This window comes from Nesoenas mayeri (assembly GCF_963082525.1).
Source record: "Nesoenas mayeri genome assembly, chromosome: 4".
In the NCBI taxonomy this organism is placed as follows: domain Eukaryota; kingdom Metazoa; phylum Chordata; class Aves; order Columbiformes; family Columbidae; genus Nesoenas; species Nesoenas mayeri.
Genome location: NC_137540.1, coordinates 64,511,160 through 64,532,046, shown reverse-complemented (window position 1 = coordinate 64,532,046; position 20,887 = coordinate 64,511,160). Strand labels below are relative to the sequence as shown.

The 20,887-nt window shown below is 39.3% G+C and overlaps 1 protein-coding gene across 1 annotated transcript in view; it reads right to left on the bottom strand.

Annotated features, from left to right (window-relative positions):
* Window positions 1-4,183: 4,183 nt before the first annotated feature.
* EVC (EvC ciliary complex subunit 1) overlaps window positions 4,184-20,887 on the bottom strand; it is a gene marked incomplete at both ends in the record, with an annotated part of 49,330 nt that continues 32,626 nt past the window's right edge. Inside the window, 9 exons of the mRNA XM_080343156.1 lie at window positions 4,184-4,265; window positions 5,283-5,394; window positions 6,585-6,678; window positions 7,344-7,470; window positions 9,369-9,477; window positions 12,875-13,019; window positions 13,810-14,016; window positions 16,728-16,938; window positions 18,203-18,312. Coding sequence (XP_080199282.1) covers window positions 4,184-4,265; window positions 5,283-5,394; window positions 6,585-6,678; window positions 7,344-7,470; window positions 9,369-9,477; window positions 12,875-13,019; window positions 13,810-14,016; window positions 16,728-16,938; window positions 18,203-18,312 — 1,197 coding nt within the window. The remainder of the gene's footprint in view (window positions 4,266-5,282; window positions 5,395-6,584; window positions 6,679-7,343; window positions 7,471-9,368; window positions 9,478-12,874; window positions 13,020-13,809; window positions 14,017-16,727; window positions 16,939-18,202; window positions 18,313-20,887) is intronic.

Sequence of the window (20,887 nt, the reverse complement as noted above, 5' to 3'; positions counted from 1 at the left end):
AACCTGCCCTGGAATAACCCACCACCTAGCAGGTAAGGCAATCCTGAAATGCCAAGTCTCCATCTCCACTGTCCTGTTCCAACCCATTTGCTATGAGTGTTAATAGAACCAGCAACAGTTCAGGTAATCTAACCATGAAAATAGAAATAAAGCTGGCTTGTGAAACTATGTGGCAAATTTGACACAGTGTGAAAATTTTGAAACTGCTGGTTACAATTTCTTCAGTAATTTTCTTGCACGTGTTTGTGCAAGTAGTGATGATTTCTAACCTCCGAGTAAAACTTCTACTCGATCTAGAGGCTTGTCATGCTTGAGGTGACAAGTGATCATTGTGTAAATAGTATTGACAGATTCCACTTTTCCTACATGCTAAACAACATCCTAAAACAAAGAACCCTTTGCCTACAAGATAGTAAAGATCCACTGTTGTTAATGTGTTTATTTTTCCACGGTGAAATGCCTGTGAATAAACACCTGTGGGTGTTTGTGAGGCACTTCATGGTTCAGTGCTTCTGTGCGAACAAGACTGTGCTTGTCAGGTCAATGTAATGCTGCTATGATTTCTCCCAAGAGAAATACACTAGCATGCCCAAGATGTTCGTAAGTCCCCACAGCCCAACTGCTGCCTCCGTGTCACTGCTGAGGGACAGCTTGCAGGAAGCCCACAGATCCTGTCCTGAGCCTGGGTCTCTCCTCTAGAGATGTGCAGTACCACCTGGATGTGATTTGAACAGCCTGTTTTTGGAGCACAGGTACCTAACTGCATGGTCACCAGGTGAGGTGAAGGATGCCGCACTCAGATGGTTACTGTGACACTGTCAGAGAGTGGGGGATGTTTAAACCAAGCAAGGTAAGTGGTGCTGCTCTTAGCACCTGCAGGCCTTTTGCACAGCAATATTCCTGCCCCATATTACTAACCCGTCCTTAAAAAAAACAACAGTGACAGTAAATAAAATATGGATTAGCTGGTGATCCCAAATACATCTGCAGAATAGGAAACTATACTTGACTTGGATTTGTAAGAGCACCAAGCTGGGAGATGTTAAATTCGTGAACTTGTGGGTGGGGAACTGTTAACTGCAAGAAGAAAGCAATGCAAAGCTTTCATGCTTTTTGACTTGTCAAACTTTAAAAATGTGCAGTAGGGCTGTGACCTTTTAATGCTTGATGTAGTCCTAATGATTTAAAACTGGCTCTTCCCTTTTGCCAATGTGAGGACTGTATTTGTCAATCAAGTGATGTAGAAGAGAAGGCTGGATCCATAGATTGTTTTCTGAGTGATAGTTTGAACCAGTCTGTCTTGCATTAGTTTATCTCCTATGAGCAATGCAGTTACACGTATTGAATTTCATTGTTTGTAGCAAAGCCTTTTAATTGTGGTGCTAAGACTGTACCAAAACCGACAGCTGTCCTAGGCCTTAAGTCCTTCTCTTTGCAATACACTGATCTTCATCCTTAAGGACTGAAGAAGGCAGCAGGCATATAATACCTATATTCCTCTGAGTGTCTTCCTCATTTCCAGTGCCCTGTAGTTTCTTGAGAATTAGCCGCACCTTTATATTCTGTAGTGGGCAGTAGATTTTTCTGCCGTGAATTTATTTGCCAAGGTGCTTTTCTTCACATGGAAGAAACACAACTGAAAAGCTATTATACTCAAGGATCCCTAGATGTCAGAACAGCTCCCAAAGAGTGCTATAGATGCCATGAACTTTTACATTATAAAGCGTTTTGAGCAGTGATTGGCACCTAGGTATTTCTGTTTACCCCATCAGACATGCACCGTGCTGGAGAATGCTCTCAGCTGGCAAAACTGCTTAGCAGTTTATCTCCCAGGGACTCGCAAGCAATCTCCCTGTCTCGCAAGCAATTTCTACCATTGCTTAAAACCCAGGGAAGGTATAAGGAGGGTGGTGATTTGGGGGGAGACAATACACACGCACCAAACATTTCAGTAACTGACAGTAATAAGGCATATTAGAATCATAGATATAGATAGATTTAGGTTGGAAGGGGTACAACCTGGAGTACAGCCTCCTACTCAAAGCAGGGCTAACTCCAAAGTCAGGCTGATCACACTTGTCCAGCTAAGTATGGAAACTCCCCAAGGATTTATATTGTGCATCCTCTCTGGATTACTTGCTCCAGCAGTTCAGCCCTTTCATGGTGAGAATCTTTTATTCCTGATCAGTAATTGGAACTTCTGAGCTGAAACTTGTGACTGTTGTAATGAGTTGTGCCCACTTGGCTGGTGACAAACTATTTCACAGCATCAAGAAAAATCTCTGTTTCTGTACTGTTCTGTGTTGGCTCATAAATAAACAGTCACATGCATTTAAACTGAACAGAGGGGCCAGTCGTAAAAAAAAACCCCACTCTGTAATGACTATGTCAGGAGATGGGAGGGAGATCTTCAGCATCAGGATACAGATACAGACTATTATTAAAGTTGAATAATGTAACAACATAATATTTGAACAGTGCTTAATGGAAGAGAAACTGTTGTGAGCTTAGTTTGGCCTTTGCTACACTTGTTTCTTGGTCTAATGAAACTCTTTCTTGTTCAAAATATGCACCAGTGTCAGGGGGTGAAGTTAAGTGAGTACCATGACACATACGATACCTGCACAACTTCAAATAGGACAGCAAATCCACGGCCAAGGGGCAAGAGTAGTGGGTGTTCTGTCAGGAAGCTAACGTGAATTTGTGGGAGAAGAGAAGGAGAAGAGAAGGAGAAGAGAAGGAGAAGAGAAGGAGAAGAGAAGGAGAAGAGAAGGAGAAGAGAAGGAGAAGAGAAGGAGAAGTCGGCACCTTCCCTGGCTCCTTCCCGGAGCTCCCAGCCTCTCACCGCCACCAGCGAGGGATGAAAGCCCCGCTCACTGCCCAGAAGAGGGCACTGCTGCCCTGTTTTTGAACGAATCTGACCCTTTACATGTTTTATAAGGGACAGAGAAAGCCATTTCAGCCCTGCCTAGCCAATCGAGTCACAGGGCGTCCCGGGAGACCCCGCTCGGGTGATGATGCTGCACCTTTAACTGTGATCGGTGCCACATGGTTTAAAACAGCATCAATTCTATCAGTAAAAGCTTCGTTTTTGCTATCTATATAGAGTGCGCTGCAGAATTAAGATGCTCAGAGGATTTAGATTGCTGAAATACCAGAATCAAACGCTTGAAGTGCTACAGTTTGGAAAAAAGCACATTTTTACAATAATCAAGTTGAAAGGCCGTTTAACAACCGTGCATAACATGCCTGGCAAAGTTTCTTTTATCTGAGGTAAACGGCACAACTGATGCAAAAGGTCTGTTCATTTTAAAAAGACAGAAAATTTTCATTTTGTGAAAGCTGTAAGATTGCTTAAGTGGGGCGATTTATTACACAATACAGGTGCTCTGTACAGCCAGTAAGAACTAGCTGTTTTGCATAACAAGAATTCCCATAAGAAGTGTAATGAGCATAACCAAGTATGTTGGAAACAAAAGTGTACTGAAGGAAGAAGACTAGAAATTGAAGTATAAAACTCCAAACAGTAAACCAGTTTTGTCTCACTCTTCCTAAAGATAATAATTTGAAATCTGAGACAAAGGCAGAAAAATACCTTTATAAAAATCTTCGTAAAAATTTTAAAAAGCATACATAGCCTTTGAAAATATAACAAAAGAGAGACCAAATGTAATCTTTTTACATACCAATGACATCTGAGCTCTGTTTATGTATTCTTTACACTTACATCTACTTTTGTTAGTCCAAAGCAGCAATCACAAAATATTAAGACCTGATCTATCACATTTAGGGCTCAAAAGCAAATGGTACATCACTATTGTAATGAAACCTTATTCAGATACACTGACCAAGGCAACCAGTCTAGTGTGGTTCTCCGAGGAACGCACTTTCCTTAGGTATATTCGTAATCTAAAATTCCCTCTACATTCCCCAAGTGATCTGGAAGAGCTTATATTAAAGACTTCTTTGTTCCTCCTTAACAAAACCAAGTGGGAATGTTTTATTAACAGCTAAAGAAAGTCAGAATTGATTCTTGGTCCATAGCTAAAGAAGATTTCTTGGTTATTATTGATTTCTTCGTTGATTCTCTCTAAAGCAGCTCAGTAAGTATTTATAGCTGTTGAGATTCCCCAGAAGAATGCTTTGGTACTCTGTGTTCAGACAGCTCAGACAAATGCCTTTACTACCTGTTTCCTCTTTTTTTCATCATCTTTGAGTTTTCTCTCTGTTCAGTCTCTCCTTCATGTGGACTTTTTAACCTCTCTCTGAAAGAAACAAACAAGAAAAATAAAACAAAATTGTAGGTATTTTTTAATTCAAATGCTACAATTCTCAAACTAATCTAATTTGCTAAGAGAAGAAAGGTGCTTGCTATATAACTTCTGCACTCACTGTTTTCAGCTGCCTCTGTTGAGGCTGCCAAAACAAAGTTGCATAAACATTCCTTTGTTGGGTGCCTGTTCCCCACACACGTATTTCTTGTTGGCTGTGGGAAAGGAGTGTGTGAAAAGGGTTGATGCCATCAGGAAAAGGAGCCATCTCCTGAAGTCAGTCCCAGGCTGAGGTCACTCAGGGGATAAATACTTTTCCCCAAAGGCCTGTGGCTCCTGAGAACCAACTGTTTGCTTTGCCTGTCAACAGGATTTGCTCTGCTCAATATATCAAGCCCCAGCAACCAGCTGGCTGGTTTGATCTGCCCATAGTAATCAGCTGGCATCTTTCAGGTTTGTAGCCATTTCTTCTCCTCTAGTTAGCTCCCCAACATACACCAACTGAAACATCTATCAAGAAAATAATTGTTAGAGCTGCTACCCTCATCAGCCAAAGACTGGCGCTTGCCTTTGTTCCTGAAATAAAGGTGGAAGTTGAAAGCCTAAATACCACAGACCATATTTTGGTTGCTACATGTCAGGCTAGTTCCATTGGATTCACTTGTCTGTGCTGAATTATGTTGTCTGTGACTCTGGTTTTGAAAAAAAACAACCCCAATTTAAAGAAATTTGCAAACAGTATTTCTCATTTCACTACCTAAAATCAAAGTTATTTATAAAATGCATAACAGCACAGTCAAGCAAAGTCAGATTATTTTCCTAAATTAAAAAAATAATATGGGGGAAAAAAAGGTCAAATACATATGAGAAGTAAGTGTTAAGGAAGAAGCTTAGCTAGTGTAGGTGTTAAATTTTGTGTTTGTTTGACAAACCTGCTTATCAAGAAGATTTTGTACTGCTTTTTATAAATAAGTTTTTCATATGTCCATTTTTTTTTAGCCTCTACTGTACCTGCATAAGCCAGAAGTCAGCCCAGGGGGCTCTTGAATATTTTGATGAGAATTATCTTTGTCTTCTGATTCTGGTGACTGACAGGTCTTTATTTTTGAGGTTGTTTTTTCCCCTGAATTGCCAAATACATGTGGATTAAAAAAGAAAGAATCACAGATAGTAAAGCTTGTTTGGTTTTGATTAACCTAAAGAAAAAAACATACTCTAACATTTCAGACATATACATTTTAACTCCAAGGAAATCATTCCACTTTACATTAGCCTAGAATACTGTTTTTTTACTATCAGTTAGTTATCACAAAGAAGACATTGAACTTCCATGCATGCTGAACACTGAAGTACATTTCCATGAGGTGGAATAGTTGAAAGCCCTCCCATATAGTTTTGTAGCAAGAAACTGAAAATGGCTTTTTACTACCAGCAAACAGAAGAAAAGTCACTTCATAAATTTATGTGATTTGAATCAGAACAATCTGATGTTAAAAAGTCACTGTTTTAGGGTCCTGAGCTATGCTTCCACATGTGTCCCAGGGGTCATGGTACATACCAGGACAAACAGCTTTGAACACTTGGGAAATAACCAACTGGGCAGAGAGATTTCAAAATTGTCCAGCTGAGTGAGCTGCATTTCCCTTTCAGGTATCTGTTTCACCCTTTAGCATTTTTCAAATGTAATGCCAAGTGTTTCATTCTGATAAATGACAGAAGAATTGCATGGTTCAAAGGATGAGAATTTGCATGCTCCACCCCAAATATAGATCAGGGAACACAACTACTGTTCTGACCATTGGTCCCTAAGTGTCTGTTGAATACTGAATTAGTCTAACTTGTTAAAACTGCAGTAAATTCATCTAAATATTTCAAATTCCTGTTTCAGTAAGGTTTTACTTCTGAGCATGTGTGTGGGAAGGACAATTCTTCCATTCTACCACGAGAATGAAAACTGGATGATCCGGTTCTACTGTGCTCTCAAAGACTTAGTGATAAAGATGAGCAGAGTCCTTTTTAAAGAATAGGATAAAGATGTGAAATATAACTCTCATTTGAGCAAGGCAAAGACCTCAACGGATACAATGTGATCTATTAGCTAAAGGACTGCTCCGGAGTGAGGAACAGTGACGCTTATTTGTGGCTCTGCTACTGGTGAGCTGGGTGACTTTGGAAGGTCGCCTTTTCCATATCCCAATTAGGGAAATGGCACTGACAAAAAATCTCTTATAAATCTCTCTTGTGTTACATTGCAAGATACACACTGATACATGGGATTACATGTTTTTTAAAACAATCCAGGGTCGTACCAACCTGCTGGCTTGCTCCTTTTTGAAGGCTTCTTCTTCACAGGCACTGGAACTCGGGCCAGCGCAGCCAACTCGCTCATGAAGTCCTGCTCAGCTTCCTGCACATAAGGATGAACCAGACATCAGTTAACACAACACGGCTTGATTCTGGTTTGTGTTATTCTACATGTGGCATGACAAAAAGGTGTATGTCACTGCAGAAACACAGGAAGCAATATGGCTAGCATCACTGATGTTTTTCCTACCAAAGACTAACTTAGTGAGAATCACTCTAGCTTGTTGTAACAGCACTTGACAGAAACAGGCTGACAGCGTGCACGTGAAGAGGAGCAGGAGATCTAACGTGAAACGTGGCTACTTGCGTCTACACTGTGTTTAGGCCTGATCCCCGTTCTCGTTGCTGTGAACTCAAGCACACTGATGTACCACCAGAGAGGCTGAGTAGTCTCCATCTGATTAGGTAGAGACATTCAAGCAACCAAAAAATGAGTCTGTGCTTGCAACAGACACAATACAGAGCTGTCAATAAGCACAACAGAGAATGTAACACCTTTGCCAAGTCCCTGGTTCTCTTTGTAGGAAATAGTTTCAAACTGTTAACTGTCTGCATGTGTTACGGGGTTTTGAGCTATAGCTTCAATGGTGAAGGCAGTGGTGAATCCTACCACTGATTTCAACCGGGACAGCTAAGAGACCTTTATAACCTGTCTGATGTTCTCCTGTGGACTGCTTCAGATCCCTGAGTCATTTAACCCTCATCTACCTTTAGCTGATTCTCCAGCTCAGATTCAAGGTGATGCAGTCCCAGCAGCTTTTGTTTCAGAGACTCCAGACGAATTTGCTGCTGCAGTTCAAACTGAGACAAAACTTTCTCTTGCTGCAGCACCATCCTGGTAAAGAGAAATTTAAAAGTACTGATGTTGTTCAGATCAAGGGAGGAATACAGTTCTGGTATATTTACAAGATTTTGCAGAGAGAAAGACTTATCAACAGTATCAGCCCATCCAGCTTCTCCTGGGACAAATGATTTGCAGCAGATTTTACTTTGATTTACTTAATAACCTGCTTGGGTTCTCCATGGAATACAAGCTTCTTTCAGAGGCAGAAATTGCAGCAGGAGTTTGGGTTGTCCATGCTTGGACTTTGGGACTTGGGGTTCAGCTCTAATGTTGAAGTTTGCTTTCAAAACCATTGTACATCTCTAAAGTCAGCTTTACTGTCTTCTTGCCAAAGAAACAAGATGTTAGAGGATCAGATGTGAGGATAAGGGATTAAGAATTAGGCTTTTCATTCAGGGCTCTTCAGTATCAGGTTGAGGTTGAGCCAGAAATGTGTTAAGTCAAAACTTGTCAACTGGGAGCATTGCCAACTATATTCTTCACTGGTTTTATTTTGCTGGTTAAAGATTAATGTTTGTTAGTACAGTAGAACCTGGATGGCTGCAATTTTGCTGAATCTATATTTCTTCTCTTCTCTTGCCTGATCTAACTTGAAGCAACACTGTCAATCACTCAGTCATTCCTCAGGGAAGGGGATGACACAAATGGTTTCTGACAACTACACATAATGAAGTTGCTATTGTAATGGTCAATGCTTACAGAAGGTTAACTTTCAAATTGCTTTTTGAACTCACACTCATAACCTTGCACCAAGAGCAAGAGGAAATAAAAGAATCTATTTTGAGTTTAATAAAAGTTAGAAATATTAATGGAAATTTTGTCATTAACTTACACAGGACTGGGATATGACCATGAAAGAAATCATAATGGCAGTAGGAAAACCAGTTTGATTACTAATGGTTATAAGACCAGCTTAGATACTGAATAGTTACTTTCTTGAATGCCATATTCCTGCTTGCATGATGGCCAATTTGATGGTATTTTGCTTTAAGACACTAGAAGAGGTTATGGGAGAAAAACTGAGAAAAGCTAGAAGTTGATTTATATGTCAGAATAAATTATAAACTTGATAATGAATAGCTAACAGATCCTTTATGAAGCCTTTTGTTACACAAATCCGTTTCTATACTGATTCAAACAAGGATGAGAAACAGAAAGTGGGCAATGATTTCTTTCAATTTAGAAGTAACAGGATGTCTAAAAAAAGAATTAACCTCTTCAAAATGTCAAAACTGTAGATGCTCTGTTGTCCTGGGTAATTAATCAGGAGTAAAGACATAAAATGATTACAAAAACATATCCTCTGCATGCAAAGTCATACAGCTTTTAATGACAACTTGTTGCTTTGTAATTGCAGTGCTCTTTGTCTGGACTCCAAGTTTTGTAAAATCAGTAATGAATTAGATAAGAATTTTATTTAATTAACATTTGAGGGATTCCACTCTAAATTTAGTGCAAGTAATCTTGATTGTCCAAGGCATTCGTTGAAATCGTAGTGTATGATTACTCAACAGCAAACTAACAAACATGTTTTATGTTAAAAGAAGAAAAGATGGAACGGAATGAATTAGAAAGCATTGCTTCCCATCCTGTATTGATGTTAAATTTCTTTTAAAATTTGGCATATGTTTTGGCACTGGTTTTCTGTCTCTTTTCCAACTGTCTATGTATAGTTCTTCAGTCTGTAATTAATGAGCATCAGTTTATTTAATAAGAAAGTAATTTTCTGAGATCAAAGAGCAGACATTATTTGGCAACAGATATTTCCTTTCCATCAAAGACAAATACAAAATGAAAAACCAAGTAATTTATTCAGCTGGACATTTATGTAGATCTGCAAACACTCACAACATTTGAATAGAGCCAGCGGTGCTGCTGCCTGCTCTTACCTTTGATGGACTGTGGATGATACGTTCAGGAGGCCTTTGGTCTGTTTTTCTTTCAATGCCAGTTCATTCTCTTGTTTCTTCCTGGGTCTGTTCCTTTCACCTCTTTCTGCTGAAATAATGTTTTTGTAAAATTTTCTGCTCAAAATTACAAACTCTGAGTTGTGGCAACCTTAGAATTTACGTTTTCCATCAGCACAAATTATTCCCTGTTCTAGGTAGTCTTTCCAAAGTTACTGCTTAGGGATATCAAATACTTCTTACTCTTGCTCTGACACTGTAATCTGTTGATGGACAATAGTCTGTGCATCATTTATCTGAGATGGTAATGTCACTGAATTCCTATTCTTACCTACTTCTCCCACCAGACTAAATGATTAACACGGAATTCAAAGCAGAAATTTTGTGAAAAGACCTTGATGCCTTAAGCCAGAACTGTAATACCTAAACGAAAAATGCAATATAAAGAAAACCTCTGCTCAGAGGCTATGTAGTCCTGGGAATGCAGGGCTGATGTCAAAGTATTTTGGTACTTTTGTGTATGCTCACACTCTTCAAGTAACTTGGCATTTATCTGCTGACCAGACTCCTGACTCTTGCCTCTGAAGTCCTGCCTGGCAGCAAGGCTTGGGGCACATCAGACAGGTAGGTCCGGTTTCTCTGCACCACTTTTAAATAAAACATAGAAGGAGGGAGACAGATGGGTATGTAACAGATTAGGGTGCGTAACATTATTTTGGGGAGCATCTGACCTTTTCCAAAGGCTCAGAGAGGCTGGCAGGCACCTGCCCTACCAACAGCACCATCAGGGAGCAGTTACTGGCTGAGCTTTAGGCTGGGCTGGGCTGGGCTGGCTAGGAGAGGGGAGATTTCTCCACATTTTTTTCCTGTGGCTGTGCCAGACAGACCGTAAATTCAGATTTACTAGGCAAAAGGATACCTAAAGAAGCAAAATCCTCTAGCCTAACATTAAACCCAGTCACTGGGAGAGAGAAGCCCAGCATTATGCTCCTTACTCCCATTTAGTTATCACTGAATGAAATACATAAGAAATTTATGTGGCCATTCTAACCTCAGGGCTATGCCACAGTAGGTGGCTCTACCGCCAACACTGTTTTTTCCGTCTTGTGTTTTAGAGAGAGAAGTTATAAGAGTATTTGCCGAGGATCACACTCTCAGTGTGGCCATCATGCCTGGAGATCACCTAACAAAGCAGGCTCTACAGCAAAGCAAGAAAGATGGATGTTCTGCCTCCTTGCTGAGCTTGGATGGAAAGCAGTTGGCTGCCTAGCAGGGCCAGAGCAGACATCAGGCTATTAAGAATCATGAAGATAAATTTAAGTGTTTCTGGGGCTGGTACAGCAGCTGAAATGAGAAAGGAGTGGAGTTCTGCATCACAAATTTGGACATAGCTTAAAGACAGACTTGCATGTACTACAACATGTAAGTCTCTCATTAAATGGTAATCCCCACTCCTAATGTAAAAAGCACCAACAAAGCTCAAGTAGTTATCTGTTGATACCGAAAATCTCAGCTGGGCTGCAGCACACGCGTATAGGTTTGGAATATTTTTTCACAGTACCATTTAATTTGATCTGTGAATTTCAGCTAGATTTCTCTCTGGACACCCAAATCTAAAACACTCCTGCTTTTATTACCACCATAAATATTCTCATTCTCCCTCATGCCTGTAGGCTTACATTGCAGCAGCAGGATTTTCTTTTTCTTCAGTTGAAAAGAAAATAAGCTTTGCTTAGACATGTAATTTTCTTTCTTGTAGTTCATGGAACACCAATACACTGAAACAATAACACATCCATACAAACTATAGGAGAAAAAATGATTCAACTGAGGAGTTACCAGAAGGCCTACCTTAGTTCTAGTGACCAGTATTTTAGGTCTCACAACTTAACTGGGAGACTAGTTGAGAACAATATCAAAACATTGATGAAGCAGAACATTCAAGTGTGTGATGACATCCATCGAAGTTCAGATCAGAGAAGCATTCTGGAATAGGGTTCAGTTTTAATTCCTGCTTAAGTCAAAGGGATTTCAGTCTCTGTAGCTGGCTGAGTCAGGGCCACAGAAGTCTTTAGAGGGACTTTGCGAGAACTCAGGGAACTGACTGACTTGTTAGCTGCCAGTGTCTACAACACAGATTGTCAAAAATGGCCACAGAGATTTTGCCTAACCCTGGTACTTCAGCTTCCAATATTAAAGTCTTTAAGGTTCACAACAAGCGGTGCAGAACGGTTTGGTTCTGTCTTATAACCAGTGAGCTTATCTAGCTCCTACTGGGGTTCACAAATCTTTCCTACCAGCTCATCTCTGCATCTCAGCCCTGAGTGGATATGACTGTTCCTCTTCAAAAACTCTCTTCCGTGGTTAAAGTTCTATTTAAAATGGTATACTCACTTTTTAGAAAAAAAATCCATTCCATGTGTCTCAAATACTTAGCCTCTGATGATATCGTCATTTTGCTAACATACTTCATTAAATGCCAATAGTCCTCACCCAGGAGAGGAGAGAATGTTTACAAAAGAAATCAATAATCACAGTTTGCTTTTATTCTCCTGTCCTGAAGGAACTGAGCAATTAAAAATAATTCCAGGAGAAACTGCCTGTATTTATGTGAGATTCAGCAGTCCATAAACATCTTCAGCGGTTTCACAACTGGGAAGAGGGTCATGGTTGACATCTAAGAACCAATTCAGTAGCTCACACAACATTTCAGGATGGACATGCTTGGCTTTTTGGTGTCTCCTCTAATGCATTTCTTCAACTTCAGAGACAACAACACTTCACTGAGCTCAAAAAAAGGAATGAATATGAGAATCTACTCTCCAAAGCTGAGGGCAGTCACCTCAGAGAAAGTAGACTGTCTGCCAATGATGCTTATGTTTTCTAACATGGGAACAGCGATTGTGAATCCAGATCTCCTTCGTTCTAGGGAAAAGATTCAGTTTGCAGGGGCCTGTCATATACCCTCTATCTCCCCCTTTGCATGCTTGATTCATGGATTCATTTTATATGCATATATCAATACGCAAAGTTGAACAGTGTTTATGGTAGATGTCGGGTGCACAACCTAATACTTCTACAACTCTTTGCTTCCTAAATTATTCAGTCTTGTGTTGAGATTCAGAGCACCAGAAAATCAACTGCTGGTGGTTGTGACTATGGTGGCATCTCTGATCTTACCTTGGTGAACCAGAGTTTGTGGTTAAGCTATAACCTCCAACACTGGGTTATCGTTCTGTGTGTCTGTACCAAACTTCAAGTTAACAGGAACCTGCATCTATGACTGTAATTCAAGTCATTATTAATAATAACAGTTCTGCCTCTTCTTTTTCAAGGATGGAAATGGACCTGCACGTTCATTTTGCTTTGTTGCTTAACTTTAAATAACAGATTTCCATTATCTTTAAAAGAAATCTTTACAGTGATAAGAAAATTAGTTTATCTGTTCAAAACCAAAAATTATCTTATAGTTGTCAATGCATACATACCTTGTAAGGATTTCAATTGTTGAAGCTTTTTCTCTTCGTAGTCTTCTATGATTTTTCCTAACCCCTGATAGTAGTTTTGCACCAGTCTATTGATATTATTGCTGGTCCCATACACACTTTCTACAGCAGCTTCCACCAATCTCTCCTGTATTACATAATACAAGTCACAATTAACTTTCTAAGTCAAAAACTGAAGTGTTTTGATCTAAGACTGAAGACCCAATCTAATTTTGTATGTGCACACAAAATTCTGAATTTTATGCTTTAAAAATGTGGCAGACTGAGATGCTGGAAAACTGGTATTTTTATTCATCCATGGAAAATTTCAACATTAAAAATTATAGTAAAATCTTTCTAATGTGCCTCACCTCCATCTGAGAATGGGCTATTCCCCTATCTGTTCAATTTCTGTAGCCCATTTTACCTGTCAACCCGACCGCCAGCCAACTAAACCAATATATATGTAGCTCTATTACAACTTTTCACTACAGAGAAAATCCAAATATTTACTTTGAAACAATTTTATAAACCTGTGAAGCAAGTTTTATTTTTATTTAATTATTTGTCTATGAATAAAGCTGTTAATATACAAATACTATTAATTAACCATAAAACCATCATCAATACATAACCATCTCTACTTCTTCCTCATTTTTGCTATTATCTGTCCTCAAGAACTCTCCCAATATTTTAATGTTCTTGGGTTTGGCTTAATAAAACTTGTTTTGGCAAGTCACTAGAAAATATTGTACTTCTACATAAGTGTTAGTTTGTAAATACTTTGCAAAGTATATTCAATTTTGACACAGGTTTTTACAGCACAGTCTCCTGCTGAATATTTCTAGGCATAGGGTAATGCACAAATGAAACTGACATACACTGTAGAAAAGTAGCACTCATTTTGTTTGGAAAACTGCTATCAAACATTTCCATACCTTGAAGTCCTGTCCATCATCTGTACTCTGTTTTCCAGCTTCCCGTTGGGCATGCTGCAGCAGTGTCTGCCCAATCACCTGCTCCATGTGCTGCTGAAGAAAATGAAGAGCTTCTCGAATTTCTGTGACTAGCTGCTGGTGAAATTCTAAATGGGTTTGCTGCGTTTCTTCCTCAAGCTTCTCCTCCTCTTCCAAAATGTGGGACTCCTGGTAATGAGACAAAAAGATTGCACTGCCATTTAAATACAGTGACAAACTTATTCAGCTATGTTTTAAGAGAAAGTCCTACACCTATTCAGAATGTTACTGTTTTAATACTCGGAATAATCTAATTTCCAGATAAAGTTTATGTGAAGTCACTTAACACATTCATCCTTGCAACAAAACTATCACTTCTGTCATGATACATACAATAACAGCTGCATTTTGCTCCATTAGTCATCTCCAAGTGATGGATTCCCAACTTTGTATTCTTTACTGTTGAATTTGGTCTCATGTCTATTAAAAATATGAAAAATCTGCGTCAAATGTCCTGAGTCCAGTAAAGGATAACTACGGATGCCTTGATAAAATTCACAGGAACAAGGCAAGCACACAGTTATGCACCTGGAAGACTCATACACTTTGTGGGGTCTACCTAAGGAAAAGTTGGTATATTGGTACTTATATCCATTGGGAGAGATCATGAATGTGTTTAATAGCATTTGGAAACCATTTGCACTCTTGGCATCTGTAGCATCCTCTGGTGATGAGTTCTACAGCTTATTCACACATTTCTTGATTTTGAAACTGCCATCTAATAGCTTCGCTCAGTGCTTTCTTATTAGAAAGAAGTGAAAAACTGTTCCCTATTCACATCTTTTATGTCAGTTTTAAAACCTATAGTATTCCAGAAGACACCTCTTTTTTAGCCTAAAGAGTTCTAGTCTCTTGAGGTCTTTGGACCATCCTTGCCACCATTTTCTATGCTTCTTTTTAAATCCACTTATCCTCTAAACTCTCTTTCGCCCACAATAGTATATGCTCACCAGCATGACCTGTTCTGTCTTCCTTACATGTACTAGTCTTCCATAGATTGCCTTCTACTGAGTTGCTGATGTCCCTCTTATATTGTCATTTAAAATTAAATGACACTAAATTATCCTGGGGCATTCGACAGTACCTATTTTGATTCACCCTTGGAAATAAGAAACGCAGATAGGAAAAAAAACCTGCTCTGCCCACATTTATCTGTGGAAAATAATGATGTCCTATTAATGCTGGGTTATTCTGATGTCTTTATTTATAGCTCAGACATAGGTTTTTGGTGATATTTTAGACAGCTGGAATGCCATTTAACCGTTTCTCTTTTTTTTTAAGAGTCTCAATGTCAGGTTATCATGTCCAAGCTAGGATTCTCTAGTGTTATTTTACATTTTATTTGAAACCAACAGCTAGACATGAACCTGTCTACCAGTCTAAAATTGGTACAAGCTTGAATTAAGTTTAGTCCAAACAACATGGTATGTCTAGAACTCTGGTCAAGTGTCTGTAAATCAACCTTTTTCTTAACTCCTTATACATTGATTCTAGTTTTGGTGGTTGCTTATAACATCTTTTTTTCCCAGACTTTTCACAATTCTTCACATAGAACCTGCTTCTTTGGCAGCGAGAATCTTATTATGTGTATTTTTAGGCACTTCTTTGTGAGATGGGTTTTGGCTGGCCTTGGAAAGAAGCTGGAATGGAGAGGGGCCAAAGGAACAATAATACCTGGGGACATTCCATTTTTGTTAGGGAACATGGCGACTGTATCAAATAATGTCCCTGTGGGAACTAAGTGAGAGGCATTAGTGGAAAGCACACTAACAAGAGAAATGTAGTCGTATGCATCTGTATTTTATTATTTTATATTTTCTTTCTTCTGAAGGCTAATGAGATTTTGAGATTTTTCACACTTAATAGGAACTACTTCAATAGAAGTATCAAATATGAAAATGGCAGTAGATAGAACCTCCTTATTCCTCTTCCAAATGGAGAATCAGGGTTTGTATTATGCAAATCAGAATTAGAGGGACACAAAATGTTATCTCTCAGCTAATTACACAGCAACAGCATGGAGCACAGAGCTGCAAAGTGTTGGATGGATTCAACCCCTATGTGCAGCAGCAGTGGGTTGGGCAGGGGCTATCACTGACACCTGCTAGGAGGGTCCTCTGAGGTTGAAACCTGAAATTCTGCGTTGTTCTAGGTAAATATTGAATGCAGATAAGTAAATATCTGACAACACTCAATGGATTAACCCTAAAAACCAATCACAAACAGATCTGAAAGTGACCTGTGGGAATATCAAGTCTCTAAATCCTTTAAACTTTCTCCCGCCTACAGGAGCCCGATTATTTGGAAGGATGTCAGGAATGGATGCTGAGCATCTCATGGATAGAGGAGATAGAAAAAAGAATGAAAATGATGACAACAGAGAAGAACTTGCTAGGTCTGGTGGAGGGAAGAATTTTTTCTGACACTCAGGTAAGAATTTTTCAAGTGCATATTATGATCCCAAGCAGAATCCACTGGAGGTTATCTTACCCTGAAGCAGTAACTTATGTAGAAGTCCTTTATAGATGTTGGCATGCCTTCTTTCAACAGTATTTTCATATAGAATAACTAGCTAAATAAGCTTGCTGTGATAACACATATCACAGATAGCTAGCCAGTAGAGAAGGCATTAGGGAATTTTAAGTGTCTGCCCAAACTAAAACAGGCACACTCAGGGACCTCCTATGTCAGCAGTGGGTGCATTTTTGACTGAGAACATTTTTCTTTCTATTTGGAACTCAAATATTTTTATTTTTTGATATCTTCTATGACTACTTCTACTGCCAGACATCATAGCATATGAGACCTCTGGAGAAAAAACACCCAGACACTGTACCTACCACCGCCTTCTGTAGCTGCCACTGGTCCTCATCTTGGCAGGGGGAGGATCCCTTCTGCAGGATGTGCTGCTCTCTCAGTTCCTGAAGCAAGCTCTTCTTTCTGGACATTCTCATGCGAGCCAGGGCTGCCATTCCAAGTCTTCGGAGGGTTAACCTTTTGAGTACTGGACACAGCAGAAGTTGGTGCTTTTGCAATATATAGTTAACAGACCTGCAAAAAGGACCATTGAAAATCAATCAGCTAAGCTGTTTGCTGATTTGGCACACCTATGTTCAGCAAAGTCATTGCTCAAAGATGACAAGAGTTACTATTCACTCTGTGTAATGTTTTCTTGTACAAAGCACACCTTGGAAAACTGCTCAGGTGTAAAAATGGGAATTGTTGTGATAGACTTCTAGTTATGTCACACTGAAGTTAAAATAAAAATAGAAAAGAGATAAATAATCATCTATAATTACATAACGAAAGTTTGTTTTGTTTTAATAGGAGACTTGAAATAAGACGAAAAGAGCATGTAATCAGAACTACAGGAAAATTATTTCAAGAAAATCTTGGATTCCCAAGGGGGCACACTCTGAACAGACACTGAAGAGGCTCATATTAGCTGGCAGGGCAGACATGGGTGGAGCAAGTTCGTGGTGAATTTTAAATAGAGAGCAAATTTTGAAATTGATTCTGGACCAGGCGAGTGAAATCTGTGTGCACATATGGGACGACATTGCGCCTGTATCTAACTTTTTTGTACGTGTAAGGCATGGTGAGCATTCCAGATGCTGCATCTTGGGAAACACTGAAGTCAGAATGTGAAAATGTAAGGCTGAACTGAAAAGCAGAGCCAAATAAAGGAGTGCAATGGCAACAATACCAATATTCCAAATAGACAAGTTTTCAAATGCTTTGATCCTTGGTAATGTGAAGATGTTGGTGAATTAAGTCATTCGATATCTTAATCCAAACAAGGAAAAACTGTGTTTTTTTGAGAAGTATCTATATAAAAAAGACGTTTAGCTCTAGAAAGATGATATAAAACTAGAAGTTTCCTTGGTAAATACAGAGAATGCAAGAGAAGAGTCATTATCATGCAAAGTGATGGTCAGTGGTATTGTAGTAGCAGAAAGCAAAGGCAGAGCTGAATGATGCTGGACTGAACATTTTATCTTGAAGGATATCCAACTTCAATGTGACATACAGAGTACAAAAAGAGGCTGATTCAAGATTAGAAATCACTCACAAACCTAGGAGCAGATACACAGAAAGAACACCACTTGACACTGGTTTTTCTACTTACCAGGAGTCATGATAACTTTTTTTTTTTTTTTGATATTTAAGCCAAAAACTAGAGTAACTGCCACTCTGTCTGAAGATGCTCATAGTCCCTCAACACTGCTTTCCACAATGTAACGTACACAAGATTTTAACTGTGCATGCAGCAGTGTAGTTCTGCCCCACTGCTTACTGATAAAACCAAACTTACTCATCACTGAGGCATCCTAGTCTGCTTACGACACCTTGAATTATCTTCTCTTGTTTCTCAGACAGGTGCTTCTGCATCACAGCAGACAGAGCATATTCCTTTAGCCATAGCTAAAAGCAGGGGGGAAAAAAATAGAATCATAAGGTACTCTGATTTCAGTCATTCCAGTCATCACATTATGAAACAGGCAGTTATTTGATATTATTTTGCTAAAAACAAAATTCCTCTTTCAAGAAAAAAAATCATGCTGAATTAAAATTATTCTACTTCAAAGTATTTTTTTCTCAATGGTCAAATTCTTAAACAAAGCCCACTGAAAAGAAAGGGAGGCTTTGCAACTGTTTTGGATCAGCCCTGAGCTGTGTCTCCTACAGATTTTCTGGTTTCAGCAACAGAGGAACAAGGAAAAAAAAAACCAATATGGCACAAAATATTGCATCGACTCTTATCAGCAGGTTGCAGTGGGCTTTTATTTTACTAGTAGAGAATGTAGTTTTTATTTTCACTGAACAAAATGAATGTATCATCTTCCATCACACTTTTGTGTATAGTACACAGTGCTAATAGTTAGAGACGGAGATTGTATGATTAGGTGCATAGACTGCAAGTTTACAGCTCCTTCAGGGTGATACTTAGATCAAAGAATTTAATCTTTAAATTTTTTGATGGATTTGCCATTAGACTGTAAACTAGTGGAGATATGGACTTCAGATTTTGTTAATTAATTTATTTAATTAATAATAAGCTGTAAAATTAAATGTTTTTAAGGCCCAAACTCTGTTACTGTGAGATGAAGAGTATATTTTAGGCTACACTGGCAGCTGGATAAATGCAGGTTGCCTGCAGACATATGCAGTCCTAAACTAAATATAATACTTGGGCTCTCTGACAGCTTCACTTCAAGTTCTAGCCTCATTCTGAACACGAGGGACTAAATTTTCTATTATTGCAGACAGCAAGGTTTCACTAGATCACCATGCCTAGTGAAGAATTAGATGTGTAATTACAACAATCCTTACTGTTAGGAACTAGGGGTGGTACTGGGCCTTCCTACTGGATTTGATCATCTTTTCCATGGGAAGCAGTGACCTGTGCAGGAGAGAGGATCTACCTGTGAGCACAGAATTAACTCCCCTGGGAAATGCAGAACATTAAACTCACATCACCTTTGCCTTTAAAATAAAAATGTCTTTCTTGGATAGTGCTTTCTCTGTGGTATACACAGCAAAACATATAACTGACTCCTCTCCATGCAGAAAACCTTTCCAAAACACATGCTCCTGAGCAGGATGCCTGAGAAGGATGGGCAGGCAGCCAACAACAGGTGACAGATGGAGGAAGCTCAGCTGAGCATGAGTAGCACAGCCTGAAAGTCTGCACGGCGCAGGGGAACCCACCAGGCTGCTCTCAGGAAGAGCTGCAGGATGTACCTGTGCAGCCAGACTTCCATTGATTTGAGTCTAGGCAATTCTTAAAAATCAGAGTACAGCAGAGCACAGTGCCCTCTCTGATTGCATCCTGCAAGTGTCAAATTAAGGTCTATCAGGTCTCCAGGTATCATCATGACAGATGGCAAATACTCACTTAAAGTAATAACTGTATCAGTGTTGCCCTTCAGCAGCTCTATGGATACGGTTTCCTAGTGTTTCACACATCTCTGCACATGCCTTGCAGATCCATCACATTCTGCATTTTAATGTCTCTTTCACCAATTAAAAGAAAGCCTCCTAATGACCTTTTACTTTCTAGAAGTACTTTCATTTTCAACAAGAGCCTGCTTGTGGCTCAGATGTAGCTTCTCAGCAGTTCTGGAAACATGGTCATTCACTGAGAAGTTGCTCTAGAAGGGCCTGTGTGCACACTTACTCTCAAACAGCATGTGGATTAAATCTGATGTAGATCACCAAGATGTTTTCTGAATTACAATTGAATTGGAATGGTAAATCATATAATATTGCAGCCAAGAACCCCAAATTTAACACCTCTGCTGCTATCGATACATCCTATCCAAAAAGGCACCCAGAATGATATCAAAGACAGAGATTGTAGTCTCTCTTCTGTTTATGAAGAAATAGTCTAATCCTGTAGTGGTGAAAACAGAGTTTCTTGTATAGGAAAAGAATGAGTCACCTTTTCCATTGCAAGTGCATTTAAGGTAGGTTGTACACAAAATTGATAAAAGGCCTCTTCACCGCACCCCTCCCCACTCCCAAGACCTATGGAAAGCTCAGAATACAGCAGAGTACATCAGCCATATGAGTAGTAAGAGAACAAAGAGGAGAGGGGTTATTACACATTTAAGATTGGATGATAATTAAGGAAGACTGAGGTTTGAACCAACTACTAAACCAGTGTTCTGTCTCAAAAGCTATTAAGATGATTAAGAAGGGAGGGATCAGCTGGGAATAAACAGAATATTGTATGTTTTACAGGAAGCAACACTTCAGCAGCTTGCTGGGATGGGCTAGGGGGAGCTGAGTATTTTCCACCTCTGAAATACCAGAAGAACTTTCACACACAAGCACAAATGCAACAGCAAAGATCCTCTGGGAATTTTAATTTGAGGCTGCTGATGTACAGCTGAAAGCCAGTAAATCAGAGGCAACTATTTCATCAAGCTCGTTGGAAAGGTCAGGCTTTGTGCTTCACTGGTCTTCCAATACTGGGTCAAGTCACCAGGCGTCT